Source organism: Aspergillus brunneoviolaceus, assembly GCF_003184695.1.
Source record: "Aspergillus brunneoviolaceus CBS 621.78 unplaced genomic scaffold BO95scaffold_103, whole genome shotgun sequence".
Lineage (NCBI taxonomy): Eukaryota > Fungi > Ascomycota > Eurotiomycetes > Eurotiales > Aspergillaceae > Aspergillus > Aspergillus brunneoviolaceus.
The window spans coordinates 17875-36440 of record NW_020290833.1 but is presented as its reverse complement, the minus strand read 5'-3'; the positions used below and the strand labels follow the sequence as shown (position 1 = coordinate 36440).

The 18566-nt window shown below is 52.8% G+C and overlaps 6 protein-coding genes across 6 annotated transcripts; 2 read left to right on the top strand and 4 right to left on the bottom strand.

Annotated features, from left to right (window-relative positions):
• Positions 1-1817: 1817 nt before the first annotated feature.
• On the bottom strand, positions 1818-4237 carry BO95DRAFT_487963 (Mis12-Mtw1 family protein; the record flags this gene model as incomplete). Its single annotated transcript, XM_025590498.1, has 5 exons — positions 1818-2578; positions 2634-2802; positions 2852-3016; positions 3077-3856; positions 3997-4237. The coding sequence occupies 5 exons, from the start codon at positions 4235-4237 to the stop codon at positions 1948-1950; spliced, it is 1986 nt and encodes a 661-aa protein (XP_025436868.1). The 3' UTR covers positions 1818-1947.
• Positions 4238-5468: 1231 nt separating this feature from the next.
• Positions 5469-9100, bottom strand: BO95DRAFT_468850 (putative phosphatidylserine decarboxylase Psd2; the record flags this gene model as incomplete). Its single annotated transcript, XM_025589391.1, has 7 exons — positions 5469-5633; positions 5700-6451; positions 6513-8006; positions 8066-8486; positions 8544-8759; positions 8830-8874; positions 8957-9100. The coding sequence occupies 7 exons, from the start codon at positions 9098-9100 to the stop codon at positions 5469-5471; spliced, it is 3237 nt and encodes a 1078-aa protein (XP_025436867.1).
• An 857-nt stretch (positions 9101-9957) lies between these two features.
• On the top strand, positions 9958-10732 carry BO95DRAFT_447970 (uncharacterized protein). The gene has a single exon (XM_025587740.1). It carries the CDS (start codon positions 10293-10295, stop codon positions 10635-10637), a length of 345 nt encoding a protein of 114 aa, XP_025436866.1. The 5' UTR covers positions 9958-10292; the 3' UTR covers positions 10638-10732.
• Positions 10733-11550: 818 nt separating this feature from the next.
• On the bottom strand, positions 11551-13613 carry BO95DRAFT_457466 (putative MFS glucose transporter; the record flags this gene model as incomplete). The annotated part of the gene is made up of 3 exons (XM_025588483.1): positions 11551-12921; positions 12986-13074; positions 13604-13613. The coding sequence occupies 3 exons, from the start codon at positions 13611-13613 to the stop codon at positions 11551-11553; spliced, it is 1470 nt and encodes a 489-aa protein (XP_025436865.1).
• An 812-nt stretch (positions 13614-14425) lies between these two features.
• On the top strand, positions 14426-15991 carry ssn3 (cyclin-dependent serine/threonine protein kinase SSN3; the record flags this gene model as incomplete). Its single annotated transcript, XM_025583162.1, has 3 exons — positions 14426-14477; positions 14701-14860; positions 14920-15991. 3 exons carry the CDS (start codon positions 14426-14428, stop codon positions 15989-15991), a joined length of 1284 nt encoding a protein of 427 aa, XP_025436864.1.
• Positions 15992-16198: 207 nt separating this feature from the next.
• BO95DRAFT_447968 (putative metaphase-anaphase transition protein (Mlo2)) lies at positions 16199-18523 on the bottom strand. The gene is made up of 3 exons (XM_025587739.1): positions 18317-18523; positions 18176-18230; positions 16199-18089 (listed from the first exon to the last, which is right to left on the bottom strand). Exons 1-3 carry the CDS (start codon positions 18430-18432, stop codon positions 16449-16451), a joined length of 1812 nt encoding a protein of 603 aa, XP_025436863.1. The 5' UTR covers positions 18433-18523; the 3' UTR covers positions 16199-16448.
• Between the last annotated feature and the right edge of the window lie 43 nt (positions 18524-18566).

Here is an 18566-nt window from a genome sequence, read left to right as displayed (position 1 = left end):
GCGAAATCCGTACCATTCCGTCGTCAAGGTAATTGGGGTGACGTTGGCCGTCTTCTGGAGGCGCTCTGAGACATGACGAGTTTACCGTTGAAGAGAGTATAATTCATCATGATTGCGCCTGGGACAGGGAGGTGTGCATTTTGCGCGCAGGGTGTAGCTTCCAGCCTGTGGGTCGATATAGAGACCAGAATAGGTTCTAGGTGAGTCTTTATACTGAGACAGAGACCATCTAGCTCGGTGTGACAAGACCTTCACCAAGCAGAGGCCAGCCAAACCCCTGTACAATCACAGTATGATAAGGGAGGTAAGTTTATTATCGATGGCAGCAAGTCAATTGACTCCATTCGCCACCATTGACTCCTCCACTCCCCACTCGCATGACATTCAGTGTAGTCAATTCTCGTGAGTCAAGAGCATATCGACTGTCTTGAACCCTCTTTCCAGATTTTGCAGCTGCCAGAATCGGCCCCTCTAGAGCTTCGTAACTATCAGCGAGTTTGATCATCTGAACAGGTCGCGAACCTTCTCTGCCCATGTCTTAGAACCGCCTCACTAAAGTGCTCCAGACCAGCGCCGTTCACCTCTGCAACGCAAGACATTATCCAAACCTGCCCAATCTCGTCCCATAGATAGCTAGCTCCCCGTCATCACGACAGACATCACATGAAACTTTGAATCCCAACCCCTTCTACCTCAAGTCAATAGAACATTATCAATTCCTCTCTCTCGTCCCTCCAAAATACCTGATCAAATCTCGCGCGATAGGGTGCCAACAACAACAACAACAACAACAACAACAACAATCACAAGAACAAGAACAATAGGAGCAAAAACAACAACAATACAAACACCATCACCCCAACCCCCAACCCAAACAACAACCTGAACACCCCCCGTATCCCCCTAAGGTATCCAAGCACAGTAGAACGAAACCAAGCGTCACACCCACACCCGTCCCCGTCCGTCCCCATCACGTCCCCGAAATCGCGTACTGTACCCCGCAGCAGAAGCGAGCAGAAACAACCCACCCCAACCGCGGGATTCCTGGCGTGGCGTAGCGTAGCTTATGCACGATGATGCATTCATTCAATTATCACAGTGTAATGTAAAGGATAGCTAGCTACTGCAAGGGGACGGTACCGGGTCTGACGCCAACTTACTTGCTACAATCGGTGTGGATCCAGCGCGCAGCGCCCATTGATCTGTTTGCTGGCATCGACAAGAGTTAAGTTCGGTATGGCGAGCGAAAAGCCGGGGGGAGGGGGAGGTCAAGACCATACCTGCTGAGGGATGAATACGCTTCTTGGTTTGCGGGGTGGGCATATATAAATCTTTGTATTGCTAGCGGGGCAGGGCACTTTCAGCAACAGCATGGGTGTTTGACATGATCTTCACGCGGGAGAAGAGGTTGATGAGCTATTGCTTATTTACCAAAGTATACCTACACCTACGGATTGTACTCCTACACTGAATATACCAGAATGGATAGCAATCCGTGGTAAATAGAGCTGAGTAGGTATGGCTCATTCGATTTAATCTACCACCCACCCACCTACCCGCCACATATCAAACAAACCCCAGGAAATCAACCACTTCACTCCCCAAACTCCATTGCTAGTGCTAGTGCTAGTGCTTCAAATCGAATCAACCCAGCTCAACCCATTCCGTCCCATCCCGTTCCATCATGACACCCACGAAAACAAAACCAAACCCGCCAAACGAACCCGAGAAATCAAAGACAAAGAACAAGGGAAAAAAGGGCTTACACCGGGTCCAGCCCCTAACAGCAGCAGCAACAGCAGTAGCAAGTAAAAGGTATTGGTATTAGAATTCAGATTTATCAGAAGCGAGAAAGGAAAAAACCGGGCGAGAAAGTGAAACCCCTCTTAAAAATGCTGGCAGAATATTTGCAATCCATTCGCTCGTATCGTACGCAAACCATACATATCACGCTCGTCGCTCTACCCGGCTCAATGCCCCCAGTATCACACCTAGGTCTTCCTTGGGCCGGGGCCGGAGACTGAGGTCCTTGTGGTCGGTCGCCGAGTCGGTGCTGGCCAGGCGGCGGATGCTGTTGCGGGCGTCGCGGGCTTCGAGGCGCTCGGCGCAGATGCGCAAGACCTGCGAGGAGACGGCGTCCGAGGTCGAGCGGTACAGTTCGAGGTTGTGAATGCCGGCGGCGAGAGAGTCCAGCGTCGGGGCGAGGGTGCTGGTTACGCGGGAGAGGCGGGTGGAAATGGTAGTTGGGGACATTGGAGGGAGGAAGGTATCTGTTGCGGAGGTTGTTGATCTTGCTGCTGCTGCTGATGGCGGGTCGGTGTCCATGGGCTCGCCGTCTGTCGGCTGTGGTGGTTGTGGTTGAGGTGGTTGTTCTTGTTGCTTGACCGTCTCCGGGTCGATCTGGGCATATATCCTCCGCTGAGACGGGTCTAGTACCAATAAGTCGATCGGCTCGTCAGGCCTGGACGATGATAGTTGTGAAGGCTGGCTGGGATCTGTCTCGAGCGGTTGTTTTCTAATACGGGGAATATCCGGCGGTCGTAACAGAGCATTGAGAGCATGCCGCTCTTTTTGTAGCCTATTGTCAAACGTAAGCAGTCTGGCCAACACAGAGCCCCTAAAGCGAGACGTACTTCTGTATTAACTCCTCCAATTCCTTGATCTTGTCCGCATTCTGGATGTTCTTCGGGTTCTCCTTCTTGACCACCACCGCGGGAGGATCCAGCTCTTCCCGTTCGAACCAATTAGAGAGTGTGGAGTTCGACTCAAAGTCTTTGAGGAGCTCCTCCTGTATAACACGTGCTAGGTTGTCTTAGCATGTGCATCGCAATCCCAGGAAAGGTGCACTTACCCGCTAGCCGAGCGCTCTCATCCTCTGAGCGCGACCCAGAAGGCTTGTCGCCTATGGCTCGCGTACCACACCAGATCAAAAGCTGCCGCATTCGACGCGGCTCCGTTAAGTCTGCGGCAATATGCTTATAGAAATCCGCCGTGTTAACCTTTCTATGTGGTAACGCTGAATTATCCCCGTCAGCCACTCGTGCCATGGAATCACCTGCGGATCAATAAAACCCACCGTTGGACGCCCCAGAGTCGATCAGCGAACTTGCTCGCCGACCTCGCATCCCCAGACTACTTCGCCGATTGTTCCCCTTCACGGACTTCTTCCCTCGCATCTCCCGATTTCTTTGTATGACCGGTGTGTCGGCCAACGGCAATGAAATCGTGGCCGTGCCAGCCTGCGGCGCCCCTGGAGACATGTATCCATTGCGAAGCGACGCTCGTCGTGGTGATTGTTGTCGTTGTTGTTGAGACTCTAATTCCGGCTGCGGCGTCGGCAGCGACTGTTGTTGGTTCTGCTGTTCCTCCTTCCTAGAATTACTAGGTCGGCCTTTCCTCCGCTTCTTCTCCAAGGGGACCGTTTCCCCCTGATCTCGTTTTCGCGTCGAGCGTTTCGCACGTTCTGGCTGTGGCTCAGGCTGTGCCTGGGCTGGAGGTTGCGACTCCGGTTCTTGCTCCGGTTCCGGTTGAGGCTCGGGTTCAGGCTCAGGCTGGCTCTCCTTCGCCTTTGCGGCTCCCCGGGTTGTCCTCTTGCTCGTTCCCTCGCTCGGCTTCGTTTTTCGTCTCGTTTTCGTGGTATCCGTAGTAGTCTCTGTCGCAACCGCAGCAGGCTTCACCTTCTCCTCCACCACCTTCTTCTTCGGTGGTCGACCCCTTCTCGGAGATGGCTGCGGCGCTGTATTTAGATGCGAGCTTGCCGGCAGAATCGCGGTTTGAATTTTTTCCGTCGATGGTCTGGGCTTCTTTGTCGCGATGCGCGTAAATTGAAAACCATCGTCTTCCTCATCAACAGGCACTACGCACGGGAAAAATGAAAATTAGCACATCCTGACCAAACCATCCAGAAAGCCCGACAAGAATCGCTGTCGTTCAAAGCCACCCACATCCTCAAACCGAGGAAAATCTCAATCCATCCAAACAAGCAAAGCCACTCACCTAACTTCCTCTTCTTCTCCCCAGCACCTGTACCATTCGCAGTCGCACTCGCATTCTCCTCGCCTTTATCCTGTTTACTCAGCCGCCGACTCGATCGTCTGCCCCCGCCTCTTCCAGGCGCGGCAGGACGCGCCTGCGCCTGGGACGTAGCCATATCGATAGCCAGTAACGGTCCACGACGCTCCGTCTTAGCTGTAGTGGTGGTGGTGGTGGTGGGCGTCGCCAGAACAGTGACAGTCATGTCAGGGACCGACAAAAGGGGGTGAGGATGTTTGATGTCGAGTCAATTGGCCTTCGTTCCTGGTTGGAGTTTTCGCACGTCCGGTCGCTCAATCGGATCTTTTCACATCTATGATAACGCAACCTCGCCGGAAATTGTAGCGCATCCAGTGGGAGCGCAGGCCACGTCCAAGTCGGAAAAGTTTGGCGTACGTTGAAGGCCGAACGAGAATGAGGAAAAAAAGAGGATTATTCCGCGATGTCGTAATGGATTCTCCTCACTCCGACAGCAGATGCGATTCGAGTCGATCAATTGAGGGCCGGTAGCCAAGCTATTTGTACCCTCCCAACAAGATTGCGCCGATGTCAATCACTGACGGAAGCAAAGTGCGGAATCGAAGTTGTCGAGGGCGGGCGGGTGTTGGGTCGTCGGATGCTGCGTTTTCCTTTCCTCCGGCTGGCTTGTCGGTCGACTTTGGGTGTAAGGCCCGGCTGGTATATCGCACGGTCGCAAATCGACAAGACCAATCAGTGGAAGCTGTATTGTTGATGGCGTAGGTGGATTGAATGAGAGGGGGTCGGGTTGAGAAGGTTTGTTGTCCGAGAGACGTGTGTTGTCGATGCGGGTTGCGCGCGAACCACCACCCGCACAGATTGTCCCGGGGCAGGTCGCGCTCGTAGGCAATTTCTCGGACGAGTAGTCAGTTCTCCCTCGGCGTCCGGCAGAGCTATCGCGATGGAATCCCGCTCCTTGCGCAGACGGAATTCTGATGCTGGCGTGGGGATGACGATGGGGGGGGGTTTGGCCTTGGTCGGTCGGTCGGTCGCCGCAGGCACGCGGTTGTTTTGGTCGTGGCGCGTGGGGAGAAGGCGCTAGTCCTTTTCAGGATGACAACTTCCAGCTTGTCCCGCCAACTCGATTGCTACAATGAGTTGGTGAGAAGCACCAAATGCCAGGATTTTGGTATATACAAATGAATTTATTCACATCTGGCATGATTGCCTATATTCTTGTAACAAGTCTATGTACAGTCCACCCCACTTTTCAACACTCAGCCATGCCCATCACACCTCATACTTATAATCTTTTTACAAAATGAGTTTCTCAATCGCTATGCAGGCTCCGGGCCTCTAAGCGTACCTGTCAACGCCCGAAAGAACAAGAAAAAAAAATAAAGCAATATACCCCGCTTGGCAAAAAAGGCTGCAAGAATACAGAGCATATGTAACAAGATTACAATGCAGAACATAGTCTACGGGAGAGCAGGGACATCTTCAGTGGGCGGGGCCAGACTGCCTTCAATCCGACGCTTCGCAGACTGCATCTCCTCAAGAGAGATATCCTCGGATTTCTTGGGCATGTCCGGTTCGAACTGAGGAATATCGGGACGATGACCCACAGACATGCCGACCCGGATCTATTTTGAGGAAAGGCCGTGTTAGCTTAAGAATCATGCGTAAGGAGCAGTAAGGGGTTGTCTTACCAAAGTTTCTAAGGGCCCCTTCGAGTTGTCCACTAAGTCACTGTCGAAATTAATCGACCCCTCCTCAAAGAGCAAAAGAATGGTACTTCCTCCAAACTTAAAGTAACCGAGCTCTTCGGCCCGTGAAACCTGCTCCCCAGCCTTTCGTGTAATGACTGTGCTTCCAACCATCATGGCTCCAACACAGACCACCATGACACGGCCATGAGCCACGGAATCAATTGGCACGAGAACTCTCACGTTCTCGCCATACACGTCGAGAGCAGAGCGGATCGCCATGGGATTGACCGTGTAGTACTCACCCTCAATAGTCTTGGGGGTACCCATGACTCCGTCCACTGGGATATGGAAGCGATGATAATCTTGGGGAGCAAGACGGAAAACACCCAGTGCTCCATTCTTGTAGCGCTTCACATCTTCGGGGTAAGCATCGCCGAGGAGGCGTTCGATAGAGAATTCTCGACCTTTAACCCAGATATTAGTCGCTTCATCCATACGGTCGAATACAACCGCTCGGCAATCAGCAGGTGACACAACAACTCTGGGCTCGTCCGGCGCTGAGCAGGGCCGGGCACCGGGTTTTAGTGCACGGTAGAAGAACTCGTTAAAGTTATTAAACTTTTCGATGGGCAACAAGACTTCGGACATATCAAGTTGGTGAAAGTTGATGAAGTCCCGGATCTGACTGGCAGACGCAGGATCATCGTACTTCTTGCCCTGCTTGATACTCATAGACTTCAAGATTTTGCGAACTATAATCATGGTTAGCGAGATCTTGTGAACAACAACCTTATCTCAGGTAATAAGACATACTTCGCTTCTTTTCCATTTCTCTGCTTTTAAGACCCTTGTACAGCAATCGGATACCCAATCGGACATAGACACTCATGCGCTCCTCATTGATTTGCCCAGTGATTCGGTCCTGGACAAGGATGTTGGCCGAGTTGGCTCCCAGCTTGTAGCCACCATAACCAATCTTCGTGATGACTTTAGTGTACCATTTGCGCTGCGCCTGGCTGGAGGTCACGAAGCCTCCCATGACGAGGTTGTCCACCTGCCTCCAGTCCCGGCTTGCGCATGTGGCAATGTGCGTGATGATGTCGGCATCGGAACGAGAGGAGAGCCGCGGTTGATGGCAGAGGGGGCATTCTCGAAGCTCAATGACGTGCTCCACACCGCGTTCATCTCCCAAATCGTCGGGTTGAAGGTCTTCCTCAACCAAGCCCGGCTGCTCTTCGGTGGGTATGGTAGGAATATGTGTAGTCTGAGGGTCATGGTTGGCTGGCAGGCCAGCGTTAAGCCCTGCAATGAGCTCATCATCACCGCTCGACTGTTCCTCGCTATCCTGGCTGATCGATGATGATGTGGGTGAAACCTTTCTGCCTGCCAGTCTCGGGTCTTTTTGAAGTGCCTGAAGGGTATCTTCTAGGCAGATCACAGCTTGATCAAAGGTCAGATCCATTGTTTCGCTGGGTTGATTTTCCAGACTGAAACGCTCGAAAAAACTGTCAATTGTGGACTCCTTCAAGGTGGAACCAAGAGTGTCAAGCATGGTAGTCAGTTCAACCTTGTCAATACGACCGCTATCGTCTGCATCGTATTGTTTGAGCATGAGTCTCCAGAACTGCTGGCGCAGGGCACGATACGGCATATATTTGGCCTTGACAATGAGTTCGGGCGAATGCTTGTCTTCCCATCTGTCCTTATTCTTCAAGCTGAGTGGGATGCGATAAACTCGAAGCCCTTCGCTATCAGCCTCAAGCGGGGAGACGGTAAAGTTAGCTAGCGTAGGAGAGCTTGAGAGGCTGGGAGTCTCGGTGTCTTCCGGGACACTCCGAGGTGGAAGAAGAGTCGGTTCTCCCTGCTGTGACTGGCCTGACAGGGACGTAGAAGAGCCCCTTGGTGACATGCCTAGTTTAGGTGATCTAGACAGGCTGCTGGTCGAGGGAGAGGGGCTGACCGAGATCTTCGGAGCTGGTCTCGCAGCAATGTCCGATTCAGAGCTCGTGAGATCAGGAGTCTGATTTGATAAATCGTACAAGCCAGTCTCAGGATCGGCGTTGGGAGCGGATTTAATCAAGGTCTGTAATGGAAATCCGGCCGATGCGACAAAGTCATTGCCAGAGAACTTGTCCCTGTCCATGACGGTGAAGCCGATCGTATAAGAAGTTTCATGCTTCATGACCTGGAACACCATTTTCTCGTTATATACTGGATTAAGATTGTGACGAACAACCGGTGTTCGAAGCGTCTTTCTTCCGAGTGAGGTGACAACGAACGGGTCCATGTCGAAGGAGGTGCGCGTCACTTGATCAAGAGTTAGCTCAGCCATGACGAGGTTGAGGATGGACAGAGGAAAACCATACCATTCCGTTCGGGCGGAAGGTCCGTCACCTTCACAATCTCCATGAACACGATACCTTGCACTCCATTTCCTACACCGGAAAACTGGTAGGCTCGTGCTGCCAAAGATTTCCGTTTCAGACGTTTAAGGCGCAGCCTCCTTCTTCGCTTTTCCACGATCTCTGGTTTGGTGGGGTCGTCCGTCTCATCCGACGTTTCTTCATCTCTGTCGACATCCTCTGGTGAAAACGAAGGTACCTGCGGGAATTCATCTTCATCGTCCCCAGCACATACCAGGGTTCTGAATTTTTGATAGACTTCTTCCGCAGGGGCATTGGGGTTTGCCGGATCGATGAGAGAGAACTGCAGCAGGATTTCCCCAGAGATGATACTGTCCTTCTTCTTCGAAGACTTTCGTTTCGAGCGAAGAGTGTACCAGGTTGGCTGCAGGCATCATGTCAACTCGCACGTCCAGGTCAGTCGCGTTCCGGGAAAATGTACCTGTTGATGGACCTCGCCGCGGCTGAATATCTCCTCGAGGGCAATGTCGAATTCGCCCATATAGTCTTTGCCGAACCGATCATGATCCCAACAGATGCACTCCAATAGTGGTACACCGACCACGGGCATCTCAAACGTGACGTTCCATTCTGGGTTCAGGGTCTTTGGTATCGTGGGTGTTGACTGTCGGGCCTCTCCAAGTGTGACTATCATGTACTGAACAACAAGGTGGCTCGTTAGCAAGCGATCAGCTGGTTCAATAGCTGGGATAAATTTTATGCCATACCGGGTCACTGGTTCCTCCTCTGTCCTTAGCTGCTAGATTCCTCCCCTAGTACCCAGCAGTCAGTAATGTTGAGGAATGCGGGCGGGACTTCCGAGCGGCTCCGCGAATCTGGGAAGTGCGGACTCACCCGAAGGACGGAGACCTTGAGGATCAAGGGCTTCGTGTCAGACATTCTCATGGGACTGGTACTTCTGCTTTGACCGGGAGTGGTATTGGTGCTTTTTGAGCTCAAATGCGTGCTGAGCCGTTGTGGCAACGGTAAGCGCACCATGATGATGAACCGTCGGGAAGTGCGGGGAGGGGGAGAAAGCAGGCCAGACGGAGCCGGAGGTGACGTCGCGTCGATACTGAGGACGGGAAAATGATCGGAGAGTGGGATTATTTAGGGACGCGTTCGTGAGCAAACAGGGATATTAGGGGAAATTGCCTTGAAGGGGGCTAATCAGCATCTGGAGAAGGGAACAGGAGGAGGAGCTCCCCAGTCACAATGACGGAGCGTTGGTCGCGGTGGTTGCCTGTCAAGGTTGAGTGCCGGGCGATCTTAGGAAGATCTGGTGGCTCCGGGCGACCCAGCAATCCCACGAGCAAACCAGCACGGTCGCAACGCACTGCAATGAACTTGGAGCAGAGGTAGGTATACGCACTTTGCGATTGACACCCTTTAGATATGGGAGATCAGGAGCATGGCGAGGAAAACACAGACAGTGATTGTTGAATGGTGGAAGAGTTGTGTGGAAGGATGGGGGGACGTGGACGTGGACGTGAACGTGAATGGGAAAGTTGACTGCGCGGCTGAGTGGGTGAGACTGAGTGGGTTGCGCATAGACTTTATTTCTTTAGTGTATGGCCTTCATCGAAGCACGGAGAAAAAGGAACAACAAGCCAGACGGACCGTCTAGATAGATAATGGACTAGATAGACCAGACTGTCCTCTCTCGTATATGAAGTGGGGTGGCCTCGATCGACTAGGAGGACATTACCGGAATACGGAGGAGAGGAAAAAGAAAAAAAAAATCTAAAAAGTAATGACAACAAGTACAAAATACCGAGTACTCGAGTAAATGACAAGTTGACATTTAGCTAACTAGTCGATTTAGTGATCGAGTCTCATTGATTCATTCATTTTATTTATTCTTCTTCTTATCCTCGGCAACGCAGGACTACTTCGGAGAGCGGAAATAAGAAGTAAAGTTAGTTGTGGCCCTGCTTTTCTCTCCCCCACCCCAACCTCACCCCTAGAATTCACTCTTCATTCTCTTCTTCCATGAATGATAATGCAGCTAGATGCATTCATCGCACTTATGCAAAGCATTTGTCCCCCTAATCTGGCTAATCTTGGTAGGGAGAGAACGACGTCAGGTCCGAGAAGTTAGTCTCATCTCCACCACTCAACGCAGTCGAGTGATCAGTGATTGTGGCTGCCTAGTCCAAATGAGTCGCTCTACATCACATCCCTAAATACAATGGCGGTTATCTTCCTAAATATGGTACCGGTTCATGCTGCGGGATTTCTGTTCCTGTTCTCCCCTACCGAACGCATCTGCCATCTTTTCTGCTGCATCAACTGTAGGAGAACGAGAAGGAATGGAAGGAAGGGAAAAGGTCTGCCTGCGAGTGCTTCCACGGGACAGCCGATTGTCCTACTTTGCGGATGTCTATGGGTTTCTTGCTGCCTGGACAGACATCTTCCCAGAATAAAACCCCTCGGGGATCAGAATCAGGATCCCATGGAAGACTCCGTAATGGATTCCATCCTTGGCTTGCCTAAGCAGCAGTCAAAGTCCCCTGATTCCCTGAAGCAGGGCTGAGCGATCGTGTCCCCACTTCGAATGTCAAAAAGGCTCCAGTAGGAACCGGCGGAAGGGCTGGAAGGGAGTTGTTGGGATGAGAAATCGCAATCTTGGATTGGACGATATTCTCTCTTTGCTTTGAAATTTAGTCTACCATAACTGCGGTAGTCATAGTGTAAAGGAGGGGCGCCCGCGGACCAACGGGCCATTCCGCGGCCTCCGTAAAACAGCGTCTCGTAGGTAATAACGTACCACCGCCGCAATGCAGACAAGCCTCCGTCCCAATCATCCAGCCCTATAGACTGGTAGGTACAGTGTGGAAGCATCCTGGCGGTTGAGTTATTATAAACCTCCGGGCCTTAGGCTGCTTACCTTTGATTCTTGGCGATCAATTTGCATTTTTCTTGATTCGGGCTAGAGAGGAATATCTATGAGCTCGGCTAACCTTTTGTGTTTCAGACCTGAGACGCGATCTTCCCCTGTAAATGTATGTAAGGTTGGACACAACTTTAAGCCAACCTGTAACCAACATCCCAACGAAAAATAGGGGCTGTAGCCTCAATCTTAAGAAAATACATGTTCTCAGCACATGTAAGCAGTCCTTTGAGCGAGATGCTGCTGGACCGCCATAGTGCTGATCGTAATCAGGCTTCGCCAATCGTTATTGCAGTCAAGCGCACCCCTTAATGCCAAGAGTGACACATAAGCTGTGGCTGTATGCGAGCTTTCGCATTGACACCTCTGTTCGAAGAGATACTACTCGATTTAGACTATGAGGGTACTGGAGCTTAATAAGTGCAAACGCTGGGTGCCGTGGGGCTAACTCTGTCTGCCCTTCAGGCAAGTCGATTGAAGTCCTTTCCTATCTGTATCCCGCCTTTAACCCATCCAAGACTATGAGCCAACAATAGCATTTCTGCAACAGGTCGGGTTAGTCTCTTCTCCGTCGATCAACCCTGCCCCAAACCTCATCGGAGCTGGTTTTGCCCTTGGTTTCAGGAACCCGCCAGTAAATGAACGCTCCGAAAAGACAGGCCATAGCAGCAAAGACCCAGTATATCCTGCCTCGATCCAGAGCCTGGTTCAAGACAGGGAAGAATTGCGCCACAATGAATGTTGCAATCCAATTGGCCGCAAGCGCCCAGCTCTGTGTGGCGCCCACGGCCTCCGGACCAACCAGCTCAGACGCAAGGATAAAAGGCACAGGACCGACACCGACAGCAAAGCAAGCCACAAACAGTAGCACAGCGATTGCAGACAAGGCTTTCTGGCTGGTGTATATACCCAGAGCTAAGAGCAAGGAGTTTACCCCCATGCCGCTGATGCTAAGCAGAAGGCATTTCTTACGCCCGATCTTGTCGGGCAAAGGAGTGCAGGCAAGTGTTATGACCAAGTTGATGCCCGAGATGGCCACTGCCAGTAGGGCTGCGGTAGTAGGAAGGATGCTCTGTAGAAGCGAGACGCTGTACATGATGATGCTGTTGATCCCCGTGAATTGCTGGGCAATCATGACACCAACGACGGCAACAATAGCTGGCCGATAGTAAGAATCTGTGACGGCTCTGAGGATGGTGACTGGTGGCTGCTTCGGTGGCATATTGCTCGATGGTGGTGTCAGCAGCGACTGCTCCTCTCCCGAGCCATCTGCAGCATCAACGGAGGAACTGGACCAGCTTTTGACTTCCTCTTCAATATCAGCATCCTTCCCGCGTAGACGCTGAAGTACCTTCCTAGCCAAGCTGCCCTTCTGATGCTCCGCAAGCCAGGTGGGACTCTCCGGGACCAGAAAGAGTCCCAGAAGCTGCAGAGCCCCGATGAAGCCGGCGACGGCAAGAACGACCCTCCACACATTTCCGTAACTCAAGAAGTATCCCAGCGTTTGTGTGAGCAGAATCCCGACGTTCGTCATGACTTGCGTGAAGGCGCCGAAGAAGCCCCTTGCGGCAGGAGGGGCTATTTCGGAAACATAAATTGGACCAACAACAATAGCAGCCCCGGATCCGACTCCTGATAGAAAGCGGCCCAAACTCAGCAACGGTATGTTGGATGCGAAGGTCTCAGCTACGGGACCTAAGATATGAAAGATAGTCGTAGCGCGGAGAGTGGATAAACGACCGTGTTTGGTGGATACTGGCCCTGCCAGCAGAGCTCCGACTAGGCCACCAAGGGTGTAAATCGAGGATACCAGGCCGAACTGGGACGGGTTCATAGGGATGCATTGCGGAAGTGAAGCTGCACTTGTAGTGGAGTCAATGCTCTTCTGCTCGCAAGTAATGACTGCTTGAGGTGCGTTTAATTCAGCCTTGACGAGTTTTCAAGTCAGCAAAGAAAGTTAGATGGAAAGATGAAATGGCCCCGATGCCTACCAGGTGATATCCGAATTGCAGCGGTCCTAGGGTGGTTATGAACACGAGATAGACCAAGTACGGCGTGACCCTAGATCGGGTCGACTCCCCTGAAGCCATTCTATGGTTGAAGATTGGAAACTGCAAGGATGTTCCTCGTTCAACAAGCAAGTCGTCGACCAATGGAGACTTTCAAGTAGGTTTTTTCGGTCCAGTCATCACCGATGTCACAAAAAGGAGGGTTGTTGCTGAACGCCGAGCTGCGTCTAGATGACGTTGCGGCTATCAGTATGCATCGGGAGAAGGAAAGTCCGTTTGTCTTATCACCGACTCAGGGGGCCGGGGTTGATAGGGAGTTTGCTACAGAGTAGCAATGTGAGCATTGAGGTACTCTGTAAGGAGTCTGAGTTCTGTACCTTGACTGGACAGGCAAGTAACTATGTGTAGTGGATGGTTACACATGTATACACGTAACTATTGTTTGTTCTTGTTGGTTGTTGATGCTGCTGCTGCTGCTGCTGTTGTTGTTGTTACCAACGAGGGGATCGATCTTCTGCTGAGTCAGTCACGCTCCCCCTCTCCCTCGGAGAGTCTCAATGCAGCCTCACTTGAATGGTCACGTCTCTGGCCCTTTCTCACCACCAACCATTGTTGCTCATTTCCAAGTCATACCTAACTTACCTACTTAATCATCAAGTCTTTTCCTGCAGGTCTTATGCTCTTCTCATAGTGGTGGAGATCAGTGTCTCCGTATGCATGATTCACCTCACTGTCCTTGCCGACTGCGAATAGTTACTTCCCTTCATCCAACAAGCTACTGCTACTACTCCCCGTACTAACCAGTTCAATCGAACCACACCACACCAAGTCTCTCCCGGGCATTCCCCCCTCTCACATCCACTTCTTCTTTTCTTCTTTTTCTCTTCCTCTCCCTCCCTTTCTTCCATGAGCCTGACGAACCCCCCTTCCTCATCCGGTCCTCTAAGTGCGACTTCCAGGCCTACTGCGGCCACCCTCAGCCAAAGTCTGTCTCTAAAGAACTTGAAGAGTCTGCAGGCTACTGTTGATGGTAATACCCGGCCATAATTCATTATCCATTCATACTCGTACATACATACCTACTCAGTACTCCGTACTTATACATTCTTACCCTATCTATTTATTTTATTCTTCGTCTTCTCGTCTTCTTGTGCTTCTCCACTGCTTCCAAGTTCCAACCCACCCAGACTCCGTTAGCACCCCGTCTGTCTCCACCTTTTGCCACCACTCAGTTCTCCAAGCGCCCTTCTACTTTCTTGACCTGGGCCCATCACTATCACGATGTCCACTGGTTGATGATTGAAGAGTGTTAGTTCTAAATTACTATTTCTTTGGTGGAATCATTAAATGTACCCGAGCTATACTATAGCTCTCGAGCTTCCTGAACGGGTTTGAAGAAAAGAACTGTCTAGTGCCTCCATCATGTTTGGCAAGAGCTTTCCGTTCTATAATTCTGTCGCCGGGTTTTATCCACGTGGTAATTGCTGTCCCTTCGATCTCCGACCCTCTTGTTGCCGGCTACACGCTGCTGCTATACGCTCTGCCCTCACTTGTTGAAATTGTCTACCTTGCTGTCAGCAATCTCGGGTTGACTATTATTTTTCTCTCTGTTCCCCAAGACTCTTGCTTCTAAGTTCCGATTGGCTGATGGGTTGTCACCGAGGACTATGAGTGCTAACATAATTTTCTATATTTAGAAAGCACAGATTCGCGACGGCCGCCAGGGACCGGTTACACCAGTAAAGTCCGAGTGCGAGATAGATACCACATTGTGGGTTTCATCAGCAGCGGTACATATGGCCGAGTCTACAAGGCGATCGGCAAGAATGGCCAGAAGGGCGAGTTCGCCATCAAGAAGTAAGCAGATTGCGGACGCCTTCACTTCCATCAATTCGCTCGTCGCTGACCGACTACAGGTTCAAGCCGGACAAGGAAGGGGAGGTAGTGCAGTACACTGGTCTCTCGCAGTCCGCGATCCGAGAGATGGCTCTGTGCTCCGAGCTTGACCATGCCAATGTGGTGCAACTAGCAGAGATCATCCTGGAAGACAAGTGCATCTTCATGGTGTTCGAGTACACGGAGCACGATCTCCTGCAGATCATCCACCACCACACGCAACCGCAGAGACATGCGATCCCAGCGGCGATGGTCAAATCGATCCTGTTCCAGCTGCTGAACGGCCTCCTCTATCTCCACACCAACTGGGTGCTGCATCGAGATCTCAAGCCCGCGAACATCCTGGTCACCTCCAGCGGCGCCATCCGCATCGGGGATCTCGGGCTCGCCCGCCTCTTCTACAAGCCCCTCAACTCCCTCTTCTCGGGCGACAAAGTCGTCGTCACGATCTGGTATCGTGCCCCCGAGCTCCTCATGGGAAGCCGGCACTACACGCCCGCGGTGGATCTGTGGGCGGTGGGGTGCATCTTCGCGGAGCTGCTCTCGCTGCGGCCCATCTTCAAGGGCGAGGAGGCCAAGATGGACAGCAAGAAGACGGTGCCCTTCCAGCGCAACCAGATGATGAAGATCATGGAGATCATGGGCCTGCCGACCAAGGAGACCTGGCCGGGCATCGTCTCGATGCCGGAGTACGCCCAGCTGCAGTCCCTGGCCGTGTCGCGGGCCCCCGGCCACTTCAGCCGCTCCTCGAACCTCGAGGGCTGGTACCAAAGCTGCCTCAAGAACAACGGGTACTTCGCCAACGCGAGTGCGGGCACCCCCGGCGCGGACGGGTACGACCTGCTGGCCCGGCTGCTCGAGTACGACCCCACCAAGAGGATCACCGCCCAGGAGGCCCTGGAGCACCCGTACTTCCGCAGTGGCGGCGCCATCTCGGCCAACTGCTTCGAGGGGTTCGAGGGCAAATACCCGCACCGCCGGGTCACGCAGGACGACAATGACATCCGCTCCGGCAGCCTGCCCGGCACGAAGCGGAGTGGCCTGCCGGACGATACATTAATGGGGCGAGCGGCGAAACGCCTGAAGGAGTGATCGGGATCGCCGTCTGAATATCTTGAAATATAGTCTCTGCATATGGGCATGGCGTTCAGGTCGCTGTAATTAACGGGTACGAAATACATAGCAACGCATTTAGATGGAATACAACATAAGCACATTGTACTGTACAATCTGCACCTGACTTCGAGTATCTAGGCTCACGGTAGCGCGACGCCTTCCTAGACCAAGCAAAAGGAACACACATTACAAACACCATTACACGAATTCTTCTTGTGAGATAGATAGATAGATAGTCAAAGATAAATGAATCTGCTCCTATTTGAAACCCAACCACGCCGTTCCCATTCAATCGTGCCATTTCCCTTGTTATGTTGTCCTGAATGAGTATCCCAAACCATTCTGCAACTATTAGACCCCATAAATCCCCAGACTAAGCGGTTAGATCAAGTAGATACCAAGAGTAAACTCAGTAACCTATAACCCCGCAGAATTAGCAACCACAACAATGATCAACTGAAAGTTGGAGAAAATGTCGAGGAGAAGAGGAAAACATACCATTCTGCTCCCTCCGACTATCCCCATCCTGCCCGGCACCGCCACCATCACCACTACCACCACCGGAAGAAGCCTGGCCCGCGGCGGCGGCCTCCCGGATATGCTGGTCATCGCCGCGCAGCTTCTCGAAGTAGGCCTTGATGTCCTCGGCGGAGACGGCGGTGCCGCTCTCGGCGAAGGGCTTCAGGAACTCCTTGACCCGGTCGCGGAGGTGGTTGTAGACCATGGCGCCCTCGATGGCGCGCACGCGGTCGATGTTGCTGAGCGCCGCCTCGCCGCGGTCGAGCAGGCTGCCCGTGCCCGTGCTGCGGGCGCCGTCGCCGTGGTGGTGGTCCCCGTCCTCCGACACGGGCGGCTCGTAGGCCTCCTCCTCCTCGCGGAGTTGCGGGTGCGCGGCGAGGGTGTGCGGGTAGCAGTCTGGGCAGCGGCAGAAATGGTCGCGGAAGGTCTCGGTGAGGAAGAGGGAGAAGGTCTGGGGGGGCGGGGTGGTGGGGAGGGTGGTGTGTTTGGGGGCGTTAGGTTGGTCGGGTTGGGGTTGGGAAGAGGAAGATGGTGAAGCGGTGTTGGTGGTGGTTGGTGCTGTGGCGGTGTCGGTATTGGTGCCGGTGGATTCGGACGTCTCATCGTCCTTGATGCGCTTTGCGGCGGGCTCGGCTGTGGGTTGTGGTTCAACGTCGTCATCGTCGCCGTTGTCGTCGGCTTTGCGTTTCTTGGAGTTGAGGGTAGGCTCAGATTGCGCGCTGGTGGTGACGGGGTTGATTGGTTCTGCAGTCGTCGGTTCTTTGTCTGTCGCTTCGGCGGATTTGGCTTCGAATGCGATTGGTTTGGCCAGTCCACCTTCTTTGAAGACGGGGGGGAGGAAGCCGGTTGTCCCCGCGTAGCGCTTCAACCACGGATTCGAGTCAACGCATTTGTAGCAAATGAACATGTCGAAGTCAGCTTCTTCAGGGAACCCGGGTGGGAGGGGCGTCTCCTCGTCGTCGTCATCATCAACTTCGTCGCTTTTGTTGTTGTTGTTGTCGTCACCATTCTCCGCTGCTACCGCATCTTCAGCTTTCACTTCCTCCTGCTTCCCTTTTTCCTGCTGCTTTGCGTTCTTGTACCAGTCGCGCGAAAGCCCGATCAGGCACTCTGGATGCCACCAGTCCTCGCCGCAGCCGCCTGTCTCGACAGTCCCCACACCCAAGCACTGGAACATCGTTCCCCGCTCCTGACTGGGGTCATAGTCCTCGTCGCAGCCGCAGAACTTATTCTGGAAGTTGTGGTTGTATTTGTTGCCCGGGTGGGGTTCTTCGGAGTGGACGCCTTTCGCGCCAGTGTGTGGGTCATTGCGCAGCGTGCAGGGCGAGCTCGATGGAATCCGGGTTGTCCCGCAGTCGCAGACAAAGTTGCGCTTGCTGAATAGCTCGACGAGGTTGTGTTCCCCGTGGCAGGCGATGGAGCAGGAATAGCATACGGCGGCTGGTGTGTATGATGCATTCTCGTCGGAGGATGCGGTAGGAGGGGGGTTACAGGTGAGGCACGCGAAGAGGGATTGTCGGAGGGGACCTAGAGCTTTGGTGCAGGTATCAAAGGACTGCGCCTGTCAGTACGATGTGTGATATGCGACAGTCGATCCATCGTCGTTAGGTTGTCTGGTTGGGGTTAGAAGGGCAAGCTCACGTAGGGAAGGATCTCGCGCGCATCAGCTTCGAGGCGAATTTGAGACTCGATGAATCTGACAGACAAGACTCGTCAGTACTCGGATATGTTTACAGGCATTCCAACAGTGTATGCCGTGCGAAACAGAATTGAAAACCTCACTGTCTGGCAGTCTGCGAGTTCTGGGAGCTGAAGCTTTCGCGACGGTTGATGGGATCCTGGGCGTCTTTCGGCAGCCCACTGCTGGGGGCTGGTTTGGATGCCTCTGAGTCGGCCATATTCTTGTGTCTGAGTTGTGGTGAGTCGCTCTATAGGTCAGCGGAGGGAGGACTTTATTTGACTGAAGAAGAGGGTTGTGGTAAATTAAACGGTGATCTGGTTCTGCTCAGCCTTCGAGGAAGCTCGAAGCGCG